This window comes from Chelonia mydas, chromosome 3 (genome assembly GCF_015237465.2).
Source record: "Chelonia mydas isolate rCheMyd1 chromosome 3, rCheMyd1.pri.v2, whole genome shotgun sequence".
NCBI classification, from domain to species: Eukaryota; Metazoa; Chordata; order Testudines; family Cheloniidae; genus Chelonia; species Chelonia mydas.
In genome coordinates, this window is record NC_057851.1 from 52,483,495 (window position 1) to 52,504,885 (window position 21,391).

General features: G+C 41.2%; 1 protein-coding gene across 9 annotated transcripts in view; it reads left to right on the top strand.

Moving 5' to 3' along the window:
• The window catches only part of ADGRB3 (adhesion G protein-coupled receptor B3), a 616,055-nt gene that overhangs the window by 276,525 nt on the left and 318,139 nt on the right, over nucleotides 1–21,391 (top strand). For all 9 annotated transcript variants that reach the window (XM_043542447.1, XM_043542448.1, XM_043542449.1 and 6 more), the window contains 2 exons: nucleotides 7,268–7,369; nucleotides 7,804–7,910. In XM_043542447.1, coding sequence (XP_043398382.1) covers nucleotides 7,268–7,369; nucleotides 7,804–7,910 — 209 coding nt within the window. The remainder of the gene's footprint in view (nucleotides 1–7,267; nucleotides 7,370–7,803; nucleotides 7,911–21,391) is intronic.

Here is a 21,391-nt window from a genome sequence, read left to right on the forward strand (position 1 = left end):
GGCGGTTTTCATGCAAACCCCCCCCCCCCAACCTATAATTGTCGGGGGTCGTAGTCCCTGAAGCCGGCCTCCCATAATCAGTGTTCACTGTAAGCAAATCAGTTTTAGTTATAGACACTTAATATGAAGGCAAATGCTATTTCTTCCTCTTTTCCTCTGTGTGGGTGTCTGTCAAAGGGCATGCCAGTCCTGCAGCATGCCCTGAAAGCCAAGATGGCTCTGCTGAGGCCTGCCTCATTTTCCCCTTAACTCAGGTTCCCTTAAAAAGTCCACACAGGACAGATATTCAACACATTCCCCCTTCTGGGTTTCATTTTATTAAATCCTGCACAAAGTCTTTTAAAAGAAAATTCAAACTTACAAAGTCTTCATCCCAGTTTCAGCTGGGCCCAGCCCCGCCTCCCTGAGGGAGTATCCTCTCTTTAAAAGTTTGTTAGTTAATTTCTTTCAACTCCATCCCAAGCTGGGCACAGTCCCTCCTCCCTAAGGGTCTATCTTTCTGCTTACCTTATGTCTGGAGTTCAGCCACCTCCAGAGGCCTTCCCAGCTGGTGCCTTCCTCCCTACAGGCACCTCCTTACTTCCTTCAGTGCCTTCAGGCATCTCCCAACCACCTGCTGTCTCCCCTGTTGTAAGGCTCAGTAGCTTTCCCTTAAGTCCTCTTGGGAAGCAGGTAATTAGTCCTAGTGCCCTGGACCCTGCTCTCTCTTAAAGGACAGTGCCCAATAAGCAGCTGAACTGCCACCAAGAAATGTGGGGCTTGCTCTTGGGAGACCACAAAAGGGGAGCTGCAGCACTTGCATGCCACAGAGCTGTGCTTCAGGAGGCAACATCTGCAGAAGGGCCAAGAAGTATTTTGTGGGTGGAGATAGCTATGAATATCGACCTGCTGAACATCCACAGTGTCTGGGAGAAAGAAAGCAGCAGCCCCAGAGTGGCCTAAAGGGAAGGATTTTTCTCTATCCATCTCCACAGATTCCCATTGTGCCCCACCTGCTTCCTGAGATTACATGTGGGAAACAAGATTTGTCCTGTAATGGAACAGTTAGAGGGAAGGGCATTGTGTGCAATACAGCTGGTTTGCCAAATTTGCCCCCCATGATCCAGGTGTCCTTGACACTGGGTTATGGTCCCGTGTCTCTGCCTTGTATTAGAAGGAGATAGTTACCTTCTCTGGACACACAACACAGTCTCTAATTTATGCCAATAAATGATGCAAGTGATTGTATCAATTGTCCATGTTAAAATATTTAAAAATTACTACAACAGTAACATAGAACACACACAAACAGAATAATAGAAATTCAAGCCCACATGTAACCCACAAGGCTACTCTGAGGGCCACTGTGGTCTTCAGCGTCCCAGTCAGTCCACTGGATTCAGTGAGAACTCCTCCAAATAGCTGCTCTGTGTTAGTCTCTTCTGGCCCCTTCCTCGCCCTCAGTTTGGCACAGTCTACAAAGGTCACATGATCATAAATCATCATGTGTCCAGATATGTAGATACTTACACAGTGTAAGCTGTTCTGTACATTATTCCCCATTCTGAGTGCACCATGAAGAGAACATTCTGCTTCATTTGTATACTGTGCTCGTCAACATGGTAAATGTTTAGATATAATCCATGTTTGCTAAACTAGAAGTAGGAGAAGGAGCTAGCCAGATTCTACAGTATTTAAATTACTTACCTGACATCCCACTTAATGTCATTACCCATTGTTGGTTTCATCATTAGTCAGGTAATCAGTTCCTGTAATCTGGGAGGTGAATGCAAATCCATGGTTTTCGTTTTAATTTAATTTTAAATCAACTCATTAAAGAATAACCATGCCTCCAACTTCTCATAGTCAGAATTTAATAAGTTTATATCTTGGGGCCAAGATGGCACACTGTAATACAATACTGTATCATCAGCAATCATAGGCAGAGAGGAGAAAATGCATAGAAGTTGAGGGATATTAGCTGAAATAGAAGTTAATAGAGCACGGGAAAAGACCTTTGTGACATCCCCATATATACTCAAGTGGCTTACTGACCAGCATCCTGGTGATCCTCAGCTACCGCAACAGTGTCAATTAACTAGCACTCAGACTGGAGAACCAAAATAGCACAAAGCCATCTGTCCAGCCCCTAATCCTGAGTTGCTCTGTGCTCCCCCAAGCTGTAGCTGAGGAGTGGAGCTCTAAGCTTCTAGCACTGCAGAGGGTTTGAATTCTGTGAAAAAACACCCCACACACGTAACTTAGCCACTAGAAATAGAAACAAAATAGGTCAGTACTGTTCTCAGTCTGTTTTACTTCCTACTTAAAATGCAGTACCTTGGCACACTTCCAAATAGTTGAAAGCTCTCCACATATTTTCTACCTTCAACTCTCTTTCAAATAAAATGTATAAATTACATTTGGCCACACACATATAAAATTCAATATTTGGAAGGGAAAGGAGTTTGGAATGTGAGAGTAAGTCCTGAGGTGATAGATTAGTGAACAGAGAGCATATGAAGTGGTCTAACGTGTATGATCAATTAATTTATCAAAGGGCTTTATAATTTATCACATAGCCCTGTAATTTATCACCCATCACCTACACATATGTGGTATTAAATCACGTGATAAATTTAAGAGCCATGTGATAAATTGCAGAATTATGTAATAACTTTCTAACCTCCTGAACAGTGTCAAACAACCACTTTTTTTATACTAACCTTCTAGAGAAATATTCACTACTTCACTCCCAGATATGGAATTTCCCACAAAATGTACATCAACAAAAGTAGCATGACAGCGTTTCTATACATAAAATCATCCTCAAAAATATAAATGGTATTATCTTGTATTGTTGCTTCTCAATGGGAACTAACACTTCTAACCCTAAAAGGCTCAGGAAAATTGATTTTAAACTAATGCAAATTTACCATATTTAAACTATATATAAAGAGAGAATTTCTGCCCCAAAAGCATCCAAGCAACCTTTCACTCTGTGATTCTATATAATCTGTTTTCTAGAGTGTTGGATGGAGACTGAATTGGGATAAAACAGATTGAGCAAACTTGTAAAGCCAAAATGGACATTATGTAGACAATATAAAGGGGAAGGACCCCGACGAAAAAGAAAGTCAGTTGTAAGTCAGCACCTGGGTAGGCTGTGTCAGTCTTCAGACACCAAAGACCATCACTTAACTGTCTTTTTTTTTTTCACAAGGACAAAGTATGACAGTAATTTCAACATGCTTGTGTCACCAGATGTTCCCCATTGATCATGCATCCCTTGCTTTCCCCCATTAGAACATTGGCTTCATGAGTTCACTTTTAGACTGCCTTATCTGAAGCAAATTAGTATTCTGGATAAGTGAAACAGCTCACTTTCTTAGGGTTTTGCCATTAAGGGATATTCTTGCTTCTCTAGCAACATCAACGTTCCTTGACTTACGATTCAGGAGTGCTGATGCTGAGGCAAATTTAGCAAGCAATTTTCGGAACGGCTGTGATTCATATTAGTATCACTGAGCCATCTGCAAGGAGCTATTTGTCATCCACAAAGACAGAGTTCACTGCTTTATGCAAAACTCTGCATAGTTTTGTCAGTAGAAGTACAGGGAAAGGGTTATCTTATGGAAAAGGAATTGGAGTTGAACTCAAGATACTGGGGTTCAGTTCCTGCCTCAGCCATAGTTTTCCTGTATAACCATGGTGAATCCTTTAATCCCTTTGTGCCTCACTTCCCTATCTGGAATGTGGTGACAATTATACTTCATTTCTCTAACCCTTTATCTTGTCTAATATGTGCTTTGAGGAACGGACTTCTTATTATGAGTAAAAAGAAAAGGAGGACTTGTGGCACCTTAGAGACTAACCAATTTATTTGAGCATGAGCTTTCGTGAGCTACAGCTCACTTCATCGGATGCATACTGTGGAAATCGCAGAAGACATTATATACACAGACACCATGAAACAATACCTCCTCCCACCCCACTCTCCTGCTGGTAAAGGCCCTACGCTACCAGCACTCCCAGCTACCTTCGAGATACCACTGACTTCCTGAGGAAACTGCAATCCATCGGTGATCTTCCTGATAACACCATCCTGGCCACAATGGATGTAGAAGCCCTCTACACCAACATTCCACACAAAGATGGACTACAAGCCGTCAAGAACACTATCCCCGATAATGTCACGGCTAACCTGGTGGCTGAACTTTGTGACTTTGTCCTTACCCATAACTATTTTACATTTGGGGACAATGTATACCTTCAGATCAGCGGCACTGCTATGGGTACCCGCATGGCCCCACAGTATGCCAACATTTTTATGGCTGATTTAGAACAACGCTTCCTCAGCTCTCGTCCCCTAACGCCCCTACTCTACTTGCGCTATATTGATGACATCTTCATCATCTGGACCCATGGAAAAGAAGCCCTTGAGGAATTCCACCATGATTTCAACAATTTCCATCCCACCATCAACCTCAGCCTGGTCCAGTCCACACAAGAGATCCACTTCCTGGACACTACAGTGCTAATAAACAATGGTCACATAAACACCACCCTATACCGGAAACCTACTGACCGCTATTCCTACCTACATGCCTCCAGCTTTCATCCTGACCACACCACACGATCCATCGTCTACAGCCAAGCTCTGCGATACAACCGCATTTGCTCCAATCCCTCAGACAGAGACAAACACCTACAAGATCTCTATCAAGCATTCTTACAACTACAATACCCACCTGCGGAAGTGAAGAAACAGATTGATAGAGCCAGAAGAGTTCCCAGAAGTCACCTACTACAGGACAGGCCTAACAAAGAAAATAACAGAACGCCACTAGCTGTCACCTTCAGCCCCCAACTAAAACCCCTCCAACGCATTATTAAGGATCTACAACCTATCCTGAAGGATGACCCAACACTCTCACAAATCTTGGGAGACAGGCCAGTCCTTGCCTACAGACAACCCCCCAACCTGAAGCGAATACTCACCAACAACCACATACCACACAACAGAACCACTAACCCAGGAACCTATCCTTGCAACAAAGCCCGTTGCCAACTGTGCCCACATATCTATTCAGGGGACACCATCACAGGGCCTAATAACATCAGCTACACTATCAGAGGCTCGTTCACCTGCACATCCACCAATGTGATATATGCCATCATGTGCCAGCAATGCCCCTCTGCCATGTACATTGGTCAAACTGGACAGTCTCTACGTAAAAGAATAAATGGACACAAATCAGATGTCAAGAATTATAACATTCATAAACCAGTCGGAGAACACTTCAATCTCTCTGGTCACGCAATCACAGACATGAAGGTCGCTATCTTACAACAAAAAAACTTCAAATCCAGACTCCAGCGAGAAACTGCTGAATTGGAATTCATTTGCAAATTGGATACTATTAATTTAGGCTTAAATAGAGACTGGGAGTGGCTAAGTCATTATGCAAGGTAGCCTATTTCCCCTTGTTTTTTCCTTCCCCCCCCCCCCCAGACGTTCTGGTTAAACTTGGATTTATGCTGGAAGTGGCCCACCTTGATTGTCATGCACAGTGTGGGGAGAGTGGTCAGTTTGGATGAGCTGTTGCCAGCAGGAGAGTGAGTTTGTGTGTGGGGGGGGGGGTGAGAAAACCTGGATTTGTGCTGGAAATGGCCCACCTTGATTATCATGCACATTGTAGGGGGAGTGGTCACTTCGGATGAGCTATTACCAGCAGGAGAGTGAGTTTGTGTGAGTATGGGGGTGGGGGAGTGAGAAAACCTGGATTTGTGCTGGAAATGGCCCACTTTGATTTTCATGCAGGTTGTAAGGAGAGTGGTCACTTTGGATAGGCTATTACCAGCAGGAGAGTGAGTTTGTGTGTGTGGTTTTTGGAGGGGGGTGAGGGGGTGAGAGAACCTGGATTTCTGCAGGAAATGGCCCACCTTGATTATCATACGCATTGTGAAGACAGTGGTCACTTTGGATGGGCTATTACCAGTAAGAGAGTGAGTTTGTTTGTGGGAGGGCGGAGGGTGAGAAAACCTGGATTTGTGCTGGAAATGGCCCAACTTGATGATCGCTTTAGATAAGCTATTACCAGCAGGAGAGTGGGGTGGGAGGAGGTATTGTTTCATGGTGTCTGTGTATATAATGTCTTCTGCGATTTCCACAGTATGCATCCGATGAAGTGAGCTGTAGCTCACGAAAGCTCATGCTCAAATAAATTGGTTAGTCTCTAAGGTGCCACAAGTCCTCCTTTTCTTTTTGCGAATACAGACTAACACGGCTGTTACTCTGAAACCTGTTATTATGAGTAGATACTGCATTTAATACAAGGTACATAGTTTCTACTCTAATACAGGCAATGATAGAAGGAAAATATTCTCCATTTTTCTCTGCTACTTTGGAATGATTTGAGCTGCTAGTGTTTTGCATCACTTCAAATGGTTAGACATATCTGTCAAGATGAGGACTTTTTAGAGTTAATACATTGAAAAAAATGTTCACTAACTGGGAAGCTACAACAAAAATATTGAACACCAAAAGGAATCTAGAAGTCTTGATTATGTGAAAATGCTACCAATGTAGTTTTCTTTTACCTTGTCCATATTTGCTAGTAGGAGTCTGTTACCATGGGAATGTGAAAGTAATTTCCTTTCCTTTTAAAAACTTTTTTGTGATAATCAGAAAACATCATTTTGGCTTATAGCCACTCTGCTTCAGATTATTGGCCTCACTCGCTAACAACACAATTGCAATAAAAGCCATATAAAAAGAAGTAGTGACCTACTCTCTTGTTTCCAGAATATCTGCTTCACAATTGACATGCTTATCACATTTAATGTTTCAGCAATGGCTTTAAAATAATTGCTTTGGGTGCAACTAAAGTTAAAAAACAAACAAACACAATAACCTCAAAGAGCTTTATGCATTTTTCGGGCCTGTTAACCACACTGATTTGCAACAGAGACGAAATGTTTTAAATAGAAACTGGTACAATGTGGTACATTTTTAAAAGAGTTAATATTGCATATGTATGTATGTAGGCAAGAGAGAGAGTAAATGCAACAGATTGTGAAATGAAAGCCCAGCAGGAAGAGAGATCCTATACAAAAATCAAAGGAGATCTTACGTTTATGTGCTAAAGCATGTTAAAATGAGCCCCTAAAGACAACAATCTGCATTTCTCGGAGAGTATGGGGTTAAGGCTGAGGATGTATTTTTTCTGATACGCAGTGTATACATTTTACAAAAGCCTATATTCAAATACTCATTTTTCAATCACAGCACCTTATGAAATATGTCCTGAAGATTATTTGATGTCAATGGTGTGGAAAAGGACCCCAGCTGGTGACATGGCATTCAATCGATGTCCTCTCAATGCCACAGGTACAGTAGTACATCAAATTTACATGCTGACAATAGAGGGATGTATTGTTTTCTTTTTTGTTAAAACTGCCCTTCCACCTGCATTCAAACACATCTAACCGTTGCCCAGATATTAAAGTGAAATATATAAAGATATATAATATAATGAGTAAAAATTAATTGCCAGGATGTATCAGGCATTTTGCTGAAAATCAAGCAGATCATAAAGCCTTCTAATTAAAACTCCTAAATGCCAATTATATGACACAGGATATCTGTTACAGAAACATGTATTGCTCTTTGAATGCTGCTGATGCTCATTTGCATAAAATTGTTTCTGTGTGTGCTCTAAAATAACATAGAATGTACCCTCCATAGGCTTTGTTCACTCTGACTATTCTCAGGTATATATATATATATATATAAATATTTTCTCTGTTCTTTATGACTCACAGGCACCACTAGCAGACGCTGCTCTCTCAGTGTTCATGGAGTGGCCTTCTGGGAACATCCAAGCTTTGCTAGATGCATATCAAATGAGTACAGACACTTGCAGCATTCAGTAGGTGCAAAGCCAGCTTTAGTACTTGCTCTGTTTATTTTTTGCTAATCATCACCATATAAGCATTTAACTGTTTACGCTTCAGTCAGACTTCTGATGAGGAATAGGGGTGGGGGAGACTTGAGGAAGGATAATTTACATCCAATGTATATAATTTTGATCCTGTATATCTGCTGCTGTTTGAATGAAAGAGCCCTTTGTCTCACTGTAGCAGTGAAAAGAATGATGAAAGCTCCCTTTTCCATTGTTCATTGTATAAAATTTTTATCGAGGTCCTGGAGATTAAGGCATATATTTTAGGCTTATTAGCAAATGAGATGGGAATAAATGAGATTTACAGGAATTCAGCCTACTAACATCATGTTATAGTATTCTACATTTGTTAATTGCACACTAGCAAGTGAGGAACTATGATGCCTCTTTCCGATATAAAATATTGAACTTCCACTTTAGGTGAAATAAAAGGAAGAACGGTTGAAGGGTAAAAATACTGCACTGCGTTGCAAACAAAATAAATAACCCCGTGGAGCAATATGATATGCTTTTCAAACATACGTAGAAAGGTTTCTTGACAAGATATAATGTATAAATATATTAACGATGTCTTCCTAAATGTATTTTTTAAATTCTGTTCTCCCAGTTAAGGATTCTGCCAGATCATTCCAGTATGGGCAGAGCCCATTTTAAGATTCTCATGGACACTCTTTTTTTTTTCTTCCCAAGATATATTTTCCTGACACCCTTATTACTCCCACTCCTCTTTCAAAGGTCACCATTAATGCTGCTCCATTAATCATTCAACAGAGGGGCACTAACAGCTGTGTGTTTGTGATGGAATGTGACTACTTCCCAGCCTCTCAACCAAGTGCAACACTCATGTAATGTGCTTAACAATCTCTGGTGGCTGAAGCTGATTTCCCACCTGGAGGAGATTGTGATGAATTCCCCTGAGCTGCCTTTCTGTTTCATCAGATTCCAACTTAATTGAGACAAGGGATGCAGTTTCAGAATTATCCAACAAAAGCATTATTTTTAAACTCAGACAAGGAGAAAGCACCTGTGCTAGAACAGACCTCCTCTCTTCTGCATGCACCTGGCTGGGAGTTGTAGTATCCGTCTACCTTTCATTCAGGAGAGCAAAGCAAACGATATGGCTTCTAATTATTTGCCATTAGGTATTTTTAAAGTTTTTAAAAAATGGAACATGGTTTCTGTATACTTAAAAATAATCTGCCAATTAATATCAATATATTATGTGCTAATTAGTGCAAACCTACTGCAAATGAGTACTATAGCAGCCTCAATAAATACAGTATCAAAGTACTAGAGACAGGATCTTGCAGTATATTAAAAATGATGCAAACTGTATTTTGGGGACAACTTCTGGAGACCTTTCAGAAAGAAACGAAAATTATAGGCTTGATTATAGCTAGTCCTTGCGTTGCAGCACACATTTGAGATATAGCAAGGTGGCACAATGGAGTAAGAAACCTCTGGTCCCTTCCTTCCATGCCCTCAGGATTGCTGCCCAGAATCACAGCCTTTGTGCTTGAAGGAGCAGAAGAAATGGTACTTAGTTGCTTTCATCTGGGTGCACCTCAATGGAAAAGTGGTGGGGAAGGGCACAGAGTAGGTGGAGACATGCCCCACCCCTCCAAGTACCAGCTGTGTTGTGCCACTTAAAGGGATGTCAGAGATTACATCCTCCTCCTGCACAACTGGGAAGCTTCCCTTTAAGGCAGAATGTCTCTCTGGGGTGAAGTGGCTCTGCATCACGCCTACTGCAGTGCCGTAGCTAAGTGCTATGATTTAATCATGTATCTTTTTGTATAAAACATCTTCTTAGTAATTTCTCAGTAGATAAATAATGTGCTGCAAATGCATTGGTTTCTTTGCTCTTTTTCTATTACTGTGTTGCAGTTTAGACACACTTTACGGTGATTTCCATTACAAATGGACAGCTAATACTTATATATTGCCTCTTCTTGAAGTGGGAAATACTATAAATACTGTTTATGTAACAACTGAGGGTGATACATTTCCAGTTTTTAATAACATTCACAGTGGTATATTGTGTTACAAATATCTCTTGCCATGGAAATAATTCAGATCAGAAAAATCTAAATTATTCAGAATTTTCATATTAGTTCTGACTTTGAGGTGAAATCCTGGCTCCACTGTAGGTATTAGAAGTTTTGCAATTGACTTCATTGGGGCTAGGACTTCACTCTTGGAGTTTTAAGTATATTGTTTTATTTTGTTTAAAAGTCTCCATTATTGCTGTGATGGCATAGGCACATTCCACACCTGAAGAATTCAATGCATCAGACTATGGAATATCTGATGGGATTGTTAGCCTTTCAAAATTCAGTAGTTGTTAAATCATCCACGGCCTGATGGAATTCACTGAACCTATCGTTTTGGAGCAAAGGCAAATAGAATAGCCGCAAAAAAAAAAAAAAAAAAAAAAAAACAGAATGTTGCATTCAGCGATATGTACAGAAGTTGAAGGGTTTCATGTGAAATACTGAAAGGGTTAAACAAACTTTATCAGGTATACATGAACTAGAGCTGGCACTTTTAGACTAAGGGTGTTTCTACACTGGGCAGTTAACCCAGGTGATTGGCACGTAGGCCTCAGCATCTGGGTTATCCTAGTCTGAGTGTGAGCATTCCCACAGCAAAGCCACGTTCCTGTTACAGTGTCCTCTCTGTTTCTGCACTCACAAGTGTGTGTGTAGGACCGTAACCCATGATTCTTTGTACTGGGATGAGTTCTTGTGGGAGAACTCAGCTGTCCTTTCGGGGAGGAATCATGGGACATGCATGAGAGGATTACCAGGATTCACATGATTTTTCAACAGTGTGACTTATCTGGGGCCCTGATAGTTTATTGAGTCCCAGAAAATCCTTCTTAGCAAAAAGGTGTCATTGTTAAACATTACATCCCCCAGAACAGATTTATATAGATTCTTTTATAAATTTCCTTTTTCAAAATATTAGAGAAGATTAGTCCATATTGTGAAATAATGTTTTGGCAAAGAACATCTGAAAATAACTCAATCTTCTTTTAAGTTACACACACATCTAAAAAGCATCTTATCTGAGCACTAATTTTTACTCTAGTTGGTACACATGCAAATTAAAGGAGACAAATGGATTTCTCTTACACTTACTTTAAAAAGAAATTGTCAGCCTGTCAGACTCCATGGTGCTGCTCAGAGTACAAGGAATCGCAGAAGTGTTAAGGAATAAGTGCTAAGGAATCATAGAAGAGAGAGATGGAAAGCCCTATAAGGTCATCCAGTCCATCCTCTTGGATTGTCCTCTCTCCCTGGTACACATGTTAGAGTTGGTATCCCTGAAATCAGGGTTTTGTAAGGTAAATTCTGACGGACAGCATTGCTATAATACACATGTACATTTACAAAAGCATTTATGAAATATTTTAGCGTGCTTATCTTACCAGTCATATTCCTTTACAAACGAGAGCAGCAGCGATCAGGTCATTACACACTCAGGTGCTATGAACTGCATCCTCAAAATCTGAGACTCAGCTGAATCCCTTTAAAAAAAATCAGGTCCTAACTGTACAAAATAAGAAGTTATACAGTTCTGAAATAAATGACATTCTTGAAGTAGAGTTATTGCAATTTAAAGGTAGTATGTGAACAATACTTCACACACATGATGGCTACATCTACATTTGAGCCGGGTGATGTGATTCCTTGTGTAGATGTACCTGGGCTGGCTCTGCTCAAGGTGGGGTGCTAAATATAGCAGGGCAGCTGGGGTAGCACAGGCGATGGCTCGGGCATGCTATCTCGCTAGCTCAAGCTACGTGAGCTGGGAATCTCACCTCCCAGCTCCAGTGTAAATGTAGCCTCAGGATGAAATCTCGGCCCCATGGATATCAATGGCAAAACTCACACTGTGGGGTCAGGAATTCACCCATAGGATAAAATCCTGGCATAAACATCAAAGCCAGTATATGGGCTGCAGCTCCTAGCTCAGCATGCTGTAAAGTGAGGTTAGTAGGACAAATCCTGCCACCCTAGGGCAGGCTGTGATATGCAAGCCTGTCTCATTGTGCTGCAGAGAGCTTTTTACTACTCTTTACTGGACATACACTTTCCAAAGAGTGCCTAAACACATCACCAAATTTTGTGCTAACTGTTCCACTCAGCCTGAAGCCTTTGAGTGAACATCATGTGTGCTGTCTCTTTAATGGGAGTTATCCACCACTGCATCATGTATGCCTAGGAAGATTACCTGTAGGACACACATTTTAGTTGCACTGCTCTCATGCAAAGACTTGTGGCTCCTTATATTTTTTCTCCTTTACTTACCTGTGTAGACAGAAAGGATTTATCCCTTAATAGATAATATTAAAAATGAAGTAGTAGGAGGCATGTTAGAATTTGCATATTGTTCAGTTCAACGCAAGCCTTGTAATAATGGCAAGTACAGTTTCTATGTAATTGGGTCCAAACTTTTTACCACAAAATGCATTTGAAAATCTCTTTGCCAAAGGTAGTGGAATTATTGGAGTTAAAAATACCCACATGACTTTAAATAGAAACAGTCTGTGTCCAGCCCTTACACAGTGTACAATGAAGAGCTCTCCTCACCGTACATGGCTTACAGAAGGACCAGGCAGAATTACTGGCCCTGCACACATCAGAGCAAAAATGCTGGTCTGCCCCAACACACATTAGGAGTGCACAGTGCTCCAAATGTGGTAGAAGAAAGGAGGCAAGTTCATAGTAGAATGGTACAGTCTAGGCCTATCTACTGCTATATCTATCTAAGGTACTTATATAGCCCCCATTATTGTAGTATCTAAGTACCTCAAAGTCCTTAATTTATCCTCACAATACCCTTGAGAGGTAGGGAAGTGCTATTATCCCCATTTTACTGGTGGGGAACTGAGACACAGACTAAGTGTGACCCAAGGTTATGCAGGAATTGATCTGTGGTCTTCAAAGTCCAAAGCTACAGCCCTAATTACTGGACCATTGTTCCTCTTCCCCTCACTTAGAATGAAGAAAGTCTAAATAAAGCCGAACTTCCATGGGTTGCGGGGGAGTGGGGCTATTCTCTCTCTATCTCTGCATTCCCTGTTCTGTATGGTGCCTCTCCCCATGGCAGTTTAGAGAAACAGTTTGGGATCTGGTGTGGGGATTGGCAGTGGATTCACCACTCCACAGCTCCAGAAGCCTTATACCTCCCAGGCTGTGGGTATTGAAAGAGATTTACAGGAAAACCAGCTAACAGGAGGGTGTAAGATAAGCAGTGTCCCCACCTGAGCGTGCCACCAACATCTCTTATACCTTCCTGTTAGAAACTTTTTTCTGGTGCATGCCACCTTCCAGCCACTCTTTAGGATTTTCATAACCTGTCTGTGTCTGTTTTCAGCATTTGTAAAGTGGGGATAATAATTAGAGCTGGCTGAATAATGGAACCAGTTATTCATGAATAACTTACCAACATTTGGCACAAAACAATCATCAGATCACTTCAACAAATAATGTTTGACCATCTTAGACAGCTGGTTGAATAATGTGAAAAATTATTCACTGAATAATTTAAGGGCCAAAACGATGCCAAAATCTATCAAATAAACTTTTGGGAAATTATTTGGTCAGCTCTCCTGATAATACTTGCAGAGCTTAATGAGGATTAATTTTAGTACGACTCAATACTTTGAATATGTAAAAAGATAAATGCTATTCTTTGCACTCTGCAATCATATGGTCCACAGTTCAATCGATTATTTGCCCTTTTTCTGAGCATGTTTTACATGTATTTTGTTATTACATCATTGGAGTCTAGAAACACATGCATCTAAAAATAGATGCATTTGTTACTTCATCTGAAATTATCAATATATTGTTAATTTAGATTAGTATCTTCTGATATATATTTATGCTAATGTAAAACCAAGATTTCCACACAAAACATTGAAATATTAATTCACAGTAGTTGAAAATATTTTCTAAATATCTAAATACCAATTAACTCCTTTACTGTCACAATGAGAAATTCCAAATTGAATTAATAGGAATTGCTGTTTGTCATGGCACGCATGACTTTGAAGCAAAAGACATGGCAAATACATGTGTTTCAGCTGTGGGAGGCCACCAAACTGCCATCTGACTTCTAGCTTGTGGTATGTCAGAGTTCAAAATCAAGGGTGTGTCATTCTTTTCATTTCAAGGAGTTGCATTATTATTATGCATTAATTATTTTATATAATGGTATAAAAGGTACTCATAATTCTTGCCACAAGCTCATTCAGTAAAGAGGGCCAAATTCTAGTTTTCATTATGGTTTGTGGACAAGGGTATTAATTGAATTGTAGATTTTTAAGGCCAGAAAGGGACCATTTTGATTATCTAGTCTGAACTCCGTCATAACACTGGTTATAAATAGAACTACAGCATATTTCTTAGTAAGATATCCAGTTTTGATCTTCATATGATGGAGAATGCATCAAATCTCTAGATAACTTTTTTCAATGGTTAATTACCCTCACTGCTAAAAATTTGCACCTTATTCCTAGTCTGAATTTATCTAGCTTCATCTTCCAGCCATTGGATCTTGTTATGTGTTTTGTCTTCTACATTGCAGACCCCTCTACCATGAGATATTGAGAGCTAGATACTATTATCAATGCACATCAAAACATTCACTGATATCAATGAAAGTTTACACAAAAGACCAGGGGTAGAATATATTTTTTATGTAATAACTACATTTTAGTTGCCATTTATTTTTATTTTTATTCATACTGAATTATTGCTTCCCCATCCTTCATTCTCTTTTTTCCCTCTTCTCAGTCTTAGTGTGCTTCCTCTGTTCTCACTGCATTTCCTTCCTTGTTGCATCTTCCAGTTGAGTTGCTCCCTTTTCCACAGTCTAGCCTCTAAAACAATCAACCATGAAATTGTTAATGATGACACTGAAGTGTCATCACTGGGCATAAGTGCTGGAACTCCAATGACATCAGCTGCGTGTCAGACAGTTCACTTCTCTGATTCATTGTTTCCACTGTCCACTAACTCAGGAAGGTTACACTTCCTCAGTTGCACTCAGTTCATATTAGATGTTCTTCACCAACCATGAGGTCTAGAAACTTCTTTTTTTTTAACTGAAACCTTACATTCTGAATATGTCGTGCAGTACACATAAATACATTAAGTGGGCTGGATCTGGCCTGGAAGTTATAGGTTTGACCTTCTGCACTGGTTTATGGGTGCTTCTTATCATTTAGATAAAGAAGATACAAAATGTTTCCTGAAAAATCAAGGGCATATGCTTCAGAAATCTCTACAATTAATGGATCAGATTCCCTCAAGGACCAGAATCAGAATCAGGATTAGCAGCCAGGAGAGTAATTTTGAAAGGCAGTCCCACCACCTACAATCAGTGAAATGCCGTGACAGAGAATTGTTCTTTGCATCACAACTGGACAGACTAGACTGCCTCTGGGACCAACAGCTTAAATGCAGGTGCTGGGATGAGGAAATGGGGAAGAAGTACTTTTGATACCCTGACCAACTCTACAGATGGTAGCCACATTAAACAGCACCTGTAAATGAAATAGAACATGTACGACAAGAGTAGAATGGTTTGGGATGGAATAGCAATTACTCATCATAACCCTTTTGGGAGCTTTCTGGAAGGAATGGGTGAAGCTACTATGACCAATGATGCTCACTGATCTAAAAGAATCAACATTTGACCTCTACCTGTACCCCTAAGAAAATGATCAGACACCAAAACTAGCACTGACTCCAACTTTGAAACCTGACTGATTTGGGGTCCTGAAAACTAAGGGTTATTGAATTCCAATGGGAGCTGGTCCACCACCAACCTCTCAAAGACTTAGAAAAGGGGAGTTACCATGAATTCATCACTAGCTCAGATGACTTGTCCATGGGGACCATTAAAAATCCTTCTCCAGAGCAAACATAGCTTTTGGAAAAGACAAGATAGTTTTGATAACATGTCAGTGCTGCACGTCAAAGATAGAATAACTTGTGCACCTAAAGTGAAATTCCTTGAAGTGGCTCTTGGCCATTCGAAGACTGCATAAGATGTGTATATTGTGCTGAAAATGCTATAAATAGTGATGTCTAGGAAAGCACATAATCAATATGTCTTGCTTTCTGAATGTCATCAGAAATATCTGAAAATCTCTCCATTGTTGCTTCTTATTTTCTAAATCTATCTTAAAGAATGAATGGAGCCCAATTTTCAAATTTAGATGACTAAAATTTCATATTTAGGCATTTAGATGCCAAACACTAGTATTTTGTGCCAAGTTGGGTAATTAATCTCCTGAATCAAGCATGTATACATGAAAATCAGGCTCTTATTCTAAAGAGGAGATGAAGTTAGAAAAATGGTTAACTCTTGGGAGTCTGGGAGCAAAGATTCACATAAGAAATAACTGATTCGTTTCAAGTGATTAATCTAAGACTGAAAGGGACCTTGAGATATCATCTAAACCAGCCCCATATGCTGAGGCAGGACCAAAAATGCCAACACCATCCCTGACAGGTGATCATCTAACCTGTTCTTAAAAGCTTCCTATTCCAATGCTTAACTGTCCTTATAATTAGATATTTTTCCCTAATACCTAACCTAAATCTCCCTTGCTAGAGAGTAAATTTATTGCTTCTTGTCTTACCTTCAATGAATATGGAGAACAATTGATCACCATCCTCTTTATCATATTTGAAGACTGTTATCAGGTCCCTCTTCAGTCTTCTTTTTTCAAGACTAAACATAACCAGCTTTTTTAACCTTTCCTCATAGGTCAGGTTTTCTAAACATTTTTCCATTTTTGTTGATCTCATCTGAACACTTTCCAATTTGTCCACATCTTCTTAAAGTATGGTGCCCCAAACTGGACAAATACTCTGAGGCCTCACCAGTGTCAAGTAGAGCAAAACAATTACCTGCCTTGTCTTACATACAACGCTCTGGTTAATACCACTTCAGAGTGATATTAGCCTTTTTTTGCAACTGCATCACAATGTTGAGTCATATATGTGATCCATTATAACTACCAGATCCTTTTTAGCAGTACTATCACCTAGCCAGTTATTCCCCATTTTGATTTTGTCTTCCTAAGCGTAGTACTTTGCACTTGTCTTTGTTGAATTTTATCTTGTTGATTACAGACTAATTCTCCCATTTGTCAAGGTTGAATTCTCCAAAGTGCTTGCAACCCTGCCCAGTTTGGTGTCATCCACACATTTTATAAGCATACTTTCCACACCATTATCCAAGACATTAATGAAAATCATGAATAGTACCGGATAGACCTCTGCAGGACCCTACTAGATCCATTCTGCCAGTTTGACAGAGAACCATTGATAACTACTCTTTGAGCATGGTCTTTCAACCAGTTATGAATTCACATTATAGTGTTATCGTCTAGACATTTCCCAAGTTTGCTTACATGAGTATATTCTCATCCTAGTGTATTGGGAATTACGCAGGTGAATTTTTGCATATGAAAATGAAAATATATCCCATAAAATTGCTTTTCTACTCCTTCTAGTTCATGCCATAATTTTGCTTTTGCTTCCTGCTCAGCAATGTTATTCACTATATTGCAAATGGTAGGCTGAAATATAATTTGATCAAACAAACTCTGAGGTGAATAATGATTTGCCTCAGCTGCAGCTCATTAGAGCTGATTTCATTTTTTCCAAATTATATTACAAGGGCAGCTTATCAGCCAGTCAGTGTATTCCTCGATGAAATGACTGCTCTGCTTCCAGACAATGTTTTGCCTCCTCTGCTAGTTCACTGGTTCATCTCTTTTTACATAGTTGCAGGGTAGAGCAGACTCGGTTTTTTGCAGCGATTTGAACTTGTAGTTCCCACCAGCAACTCCTCCTTACTGCTGCCCCATCTCACTCATACTTTGGTTCATGTTGAATCATCTTCCCATTCCCAGGCCTGTGGGCTCAGGGAGTTGCAGCAGTAGACCCTGTTCTATCACCTTCATAGCTTGGGAAGAGGTTGCAGCGTACCCTTTTCCCCTCATCTCTCGAAACACCTGATGAGTGCTATCCGTGCTCCTCCTTTCCCTGGTTGCACATTTTGCTTCCCTTCATTTCCTGTCTCTGGGTCCCCACTGTGGTGAACTGAAGGAGGAAGCAGCCGCAGGTGAAGAAAGAGAAAAACAGGATCAAGAAAAAAAGGCAACTACTGGCTACCATTTAGCAACTACAAGTGTGCAGAGAGCAAACCTGCGGTGGAGAATTCTCCCTTCCTCCCCTGGAAGAGGAATGGACTTGAAGTAATGGAGAAGTCCAGCGTTGGCTCATTTCTCTTACCCTCTTTTTACCCTTTCTTGGCAGAGTAAAGTATTGATGCAGAGAGTTTTTCCTCACATATGAGCTTCAGAATCCGGTACAGAGAAATGTAAAGATGAGCTCTTCCTGTTTCTTGGCAAGTAATCCCTTTGAAGCCTCATTTAATCCCTCTAATATAGTGGTTCTCAAACGTTAGCAACCCGAGAACACCTGTTTTGATTTAACATTTTTCAGGGACCCCCAAGCCCCCATGGTCAGCCCCAAGCCCTACCCCCACTCCACACCTTCCCCTAAAACCCCACCCCACCTCTTCCCACCCACCACCCACTCACTCCATCCCCCCTGCCTCCATCGCTCACTCTCCCCTACCCTTACTGAGTTTTACCAGGGGGCAGGGGGTTGGGATGCAAGAGGGGGGTGGGGGCTCTGGGAGGGAGTTTGGGTGCGGGAGAGGTTTCAGGGTGTGGGCTCTGGGAGGGAGTTTGGGTGCGGGCTCTGGCCGGGCAGTGCTTACCTTGGGCAGCTCCCGAAAGTGACTGGCACATCCTTCTGGCAGCAGCTCCTAGGCAGGGGGCCCAGAGGGTCTCCACACACTGCCCCTGCCCGCAGGCACCTACCCCACAGCTCCCATTGGCCGCAGTTCCCAGCCAATGGGAGCTGCGGAATCAGAGCTCGGGGCCGGGGCAGAGTGTGGAGACCGCCGTCCCCCCTCCCCTAGGTGCCGTAGGGATGTGCTGGCTGCTTCTGGGAGTGGCACAGAGCAAGGGTAGGCAGGAAACCTGCCTTAGCCCCATTGCACCGCTGGACTTTTAGCACCTAAAATCTCCCCGTTTGGAGTTAAGGGAGGGAGGGGGAGGAGTTGATCAGCATTGCCCGTGGACCCCCTGGAGTACCCTCAGATCCCCTCAGTCCCCAGTTTCAGAAATGCTGCTCTAATATACACTCAAATAAGTAAAAAATAAATGTTCCCTCTTCCCCTCCAAGTGCTATGTCCCCTCTTTCCTCTAGAAATCCTACATTAAAAGAAAGACTGAGGGGGAAAAAGACTGACCCCTGCTTTTGTTCCTGGGCTGGCCGTATGAAAGGACCAGAGAGGCATAAAAGGGCCCTAAAAGTGCTGACTTTGGCTGTGGGAAGATTCCCCAATACAGATATTGTGGGAGACACCCAGAAAGCTGTCTCCTGAGGATCCCCTCACAAGCCCCGGTGTGCTGGGGTGAGGCTTGGGGATTGGAACACAGGGCTGTGCAGGAGATACTGACTGGTCCCAGGAGTCTCCTGTAACTTAGACAGGCCTCCAGGGCTTTCTATATTACAACAGGCACCACTTCATTCCCCAGGGCAGCCAGGATCTGAAGGGTGCAAAGGTGGTTGAAATTACCAAAGCCCCTGCATGTCCTTGCCTTCCTTCCCTTCCATTTCTGTACCTCCTCTCTTTAAATCCCACATAATATCAATAACGGTTCCTGCCTCACCATCCCCAATCCCTCTCATCACGTCTGCTTTCAAAAAAAAAAAAAGAGTGAAGTGAACTTTTCTCCTGTTGTTTCTGCTGCTGCTCCCTAATGCTGAGTTGTGCTACAGCAGTGATCAGCTCTGCGTGCTCCCTGATCACATTGATATTCTGAGCCAACCAACACTGCAGCCGACAGGTGAACTCCACTACAGAGGGGAAAAGAAAGATGAAGGCCATTTAAGAACTAGATAAAGAAAGCACTCATGCAGTTGTTCCTTAAAGTCTATCACCACAGTAAAACTGTTCACTGTAATGTACCTGGCAGACGATTTCAGGAATTTGGCTAGGCTCTTGGAAAACAATTGTTACAGTACATTACACTTAACATAATTATCCCTCTGTTACCTTTTGCTCTCCCTACCTGTTTGCTGTTTCCCCCTGTTGTCTCTCATCTTGTACTTAGATTGTAAATTCTTTGGAGCAGGAACCGTGTTTTTGCTGTGCATCGAATGTGCCATGATGGAGCCCCAATCTGATTTATGGTCTCTGGCCACTACTGTAATATAATAATAATGTACTCAAATAGGGCCAAATTTTGATGACCTTGTACACACAAACAAGGTGACTAGGATTTCAACTACCACGTCAATATATAATCAAATAAATGCATAAATGCCTATATTAACGAAAGAGAGAGAGAGAGAGAGAGAGAGAGCTTAAGGAGGATCCCTGATAAACAGGACTAACTGTGTAAAAAAAAAAAGACAAATTATTTGAAGTACGTCCCCTCTCTATACCCTCCAGCTTTTGCAGTTCCCTCAGCATGGAGAGCCGTGAGAGACTTACCCCACAAGCAATGCTATGTCTGTCATAAAATGAAAACAAACCTTTCAGACTCCTCATTATCTTTCCCCTCAACTCCTGCTTCTGTCAACTTGCATTATACATGGAGAATGCAAAAACTTTAAGACATGCCCTCTGGTTTAAAAAAAAATAAACCCAACCACCTCTCACACAGCATTCCAATGTGAGCTGAATTAATCACAGATAATTGAGGTTCTAAGTGGCAATACTTAAAACATCATATAACCGGTTCAACAAACTCAGTGACAAATTCAACAAGGAAAAAACAAAAAGAAAAGAAATGGAAGTTCCTGTTGTGATTGTTTCCCCCAAAGCCATATCTTCCACTATTAGAGAAAAATCCTACAACCTTCCTATTCATAAATGTTGTGGAAGAACTTAAATGTAGAAGCTTACTCATGGCCATCTGTACTAAGGAATGCATCAATGCAGACCCCCCAAAAATCAATTACTATATTTGTGCAGTTGTATGTAGAAGTCAAAATCAATCCTAGGGGAATGCAGCTGCACATGATGCTTCTTTGAAGGCCAGAGCTCTAGGACTGGAATTAGTGGCAATAAAGCACTTAATAATAGTATAATAAAAAGAAGACTGTGGAATGGGTGAGAGTAGTAAAAATCTTATGAAAGCCTCCTATTGGGGGGATAGAGGGAGGGCAATTAGAATTTAGGATCCCTCTGGGCAATTCTCACTCTTCATCTAAAAATATATAAGAGCAGCACCGGCAGTAGCTGATTTTCTGAGATTTTCTGCAACATGCACTGTACGTAAGCGCTAAAAACATACAGTTCGTCTGGTTTATGTGCAAAGATTCAGCTTG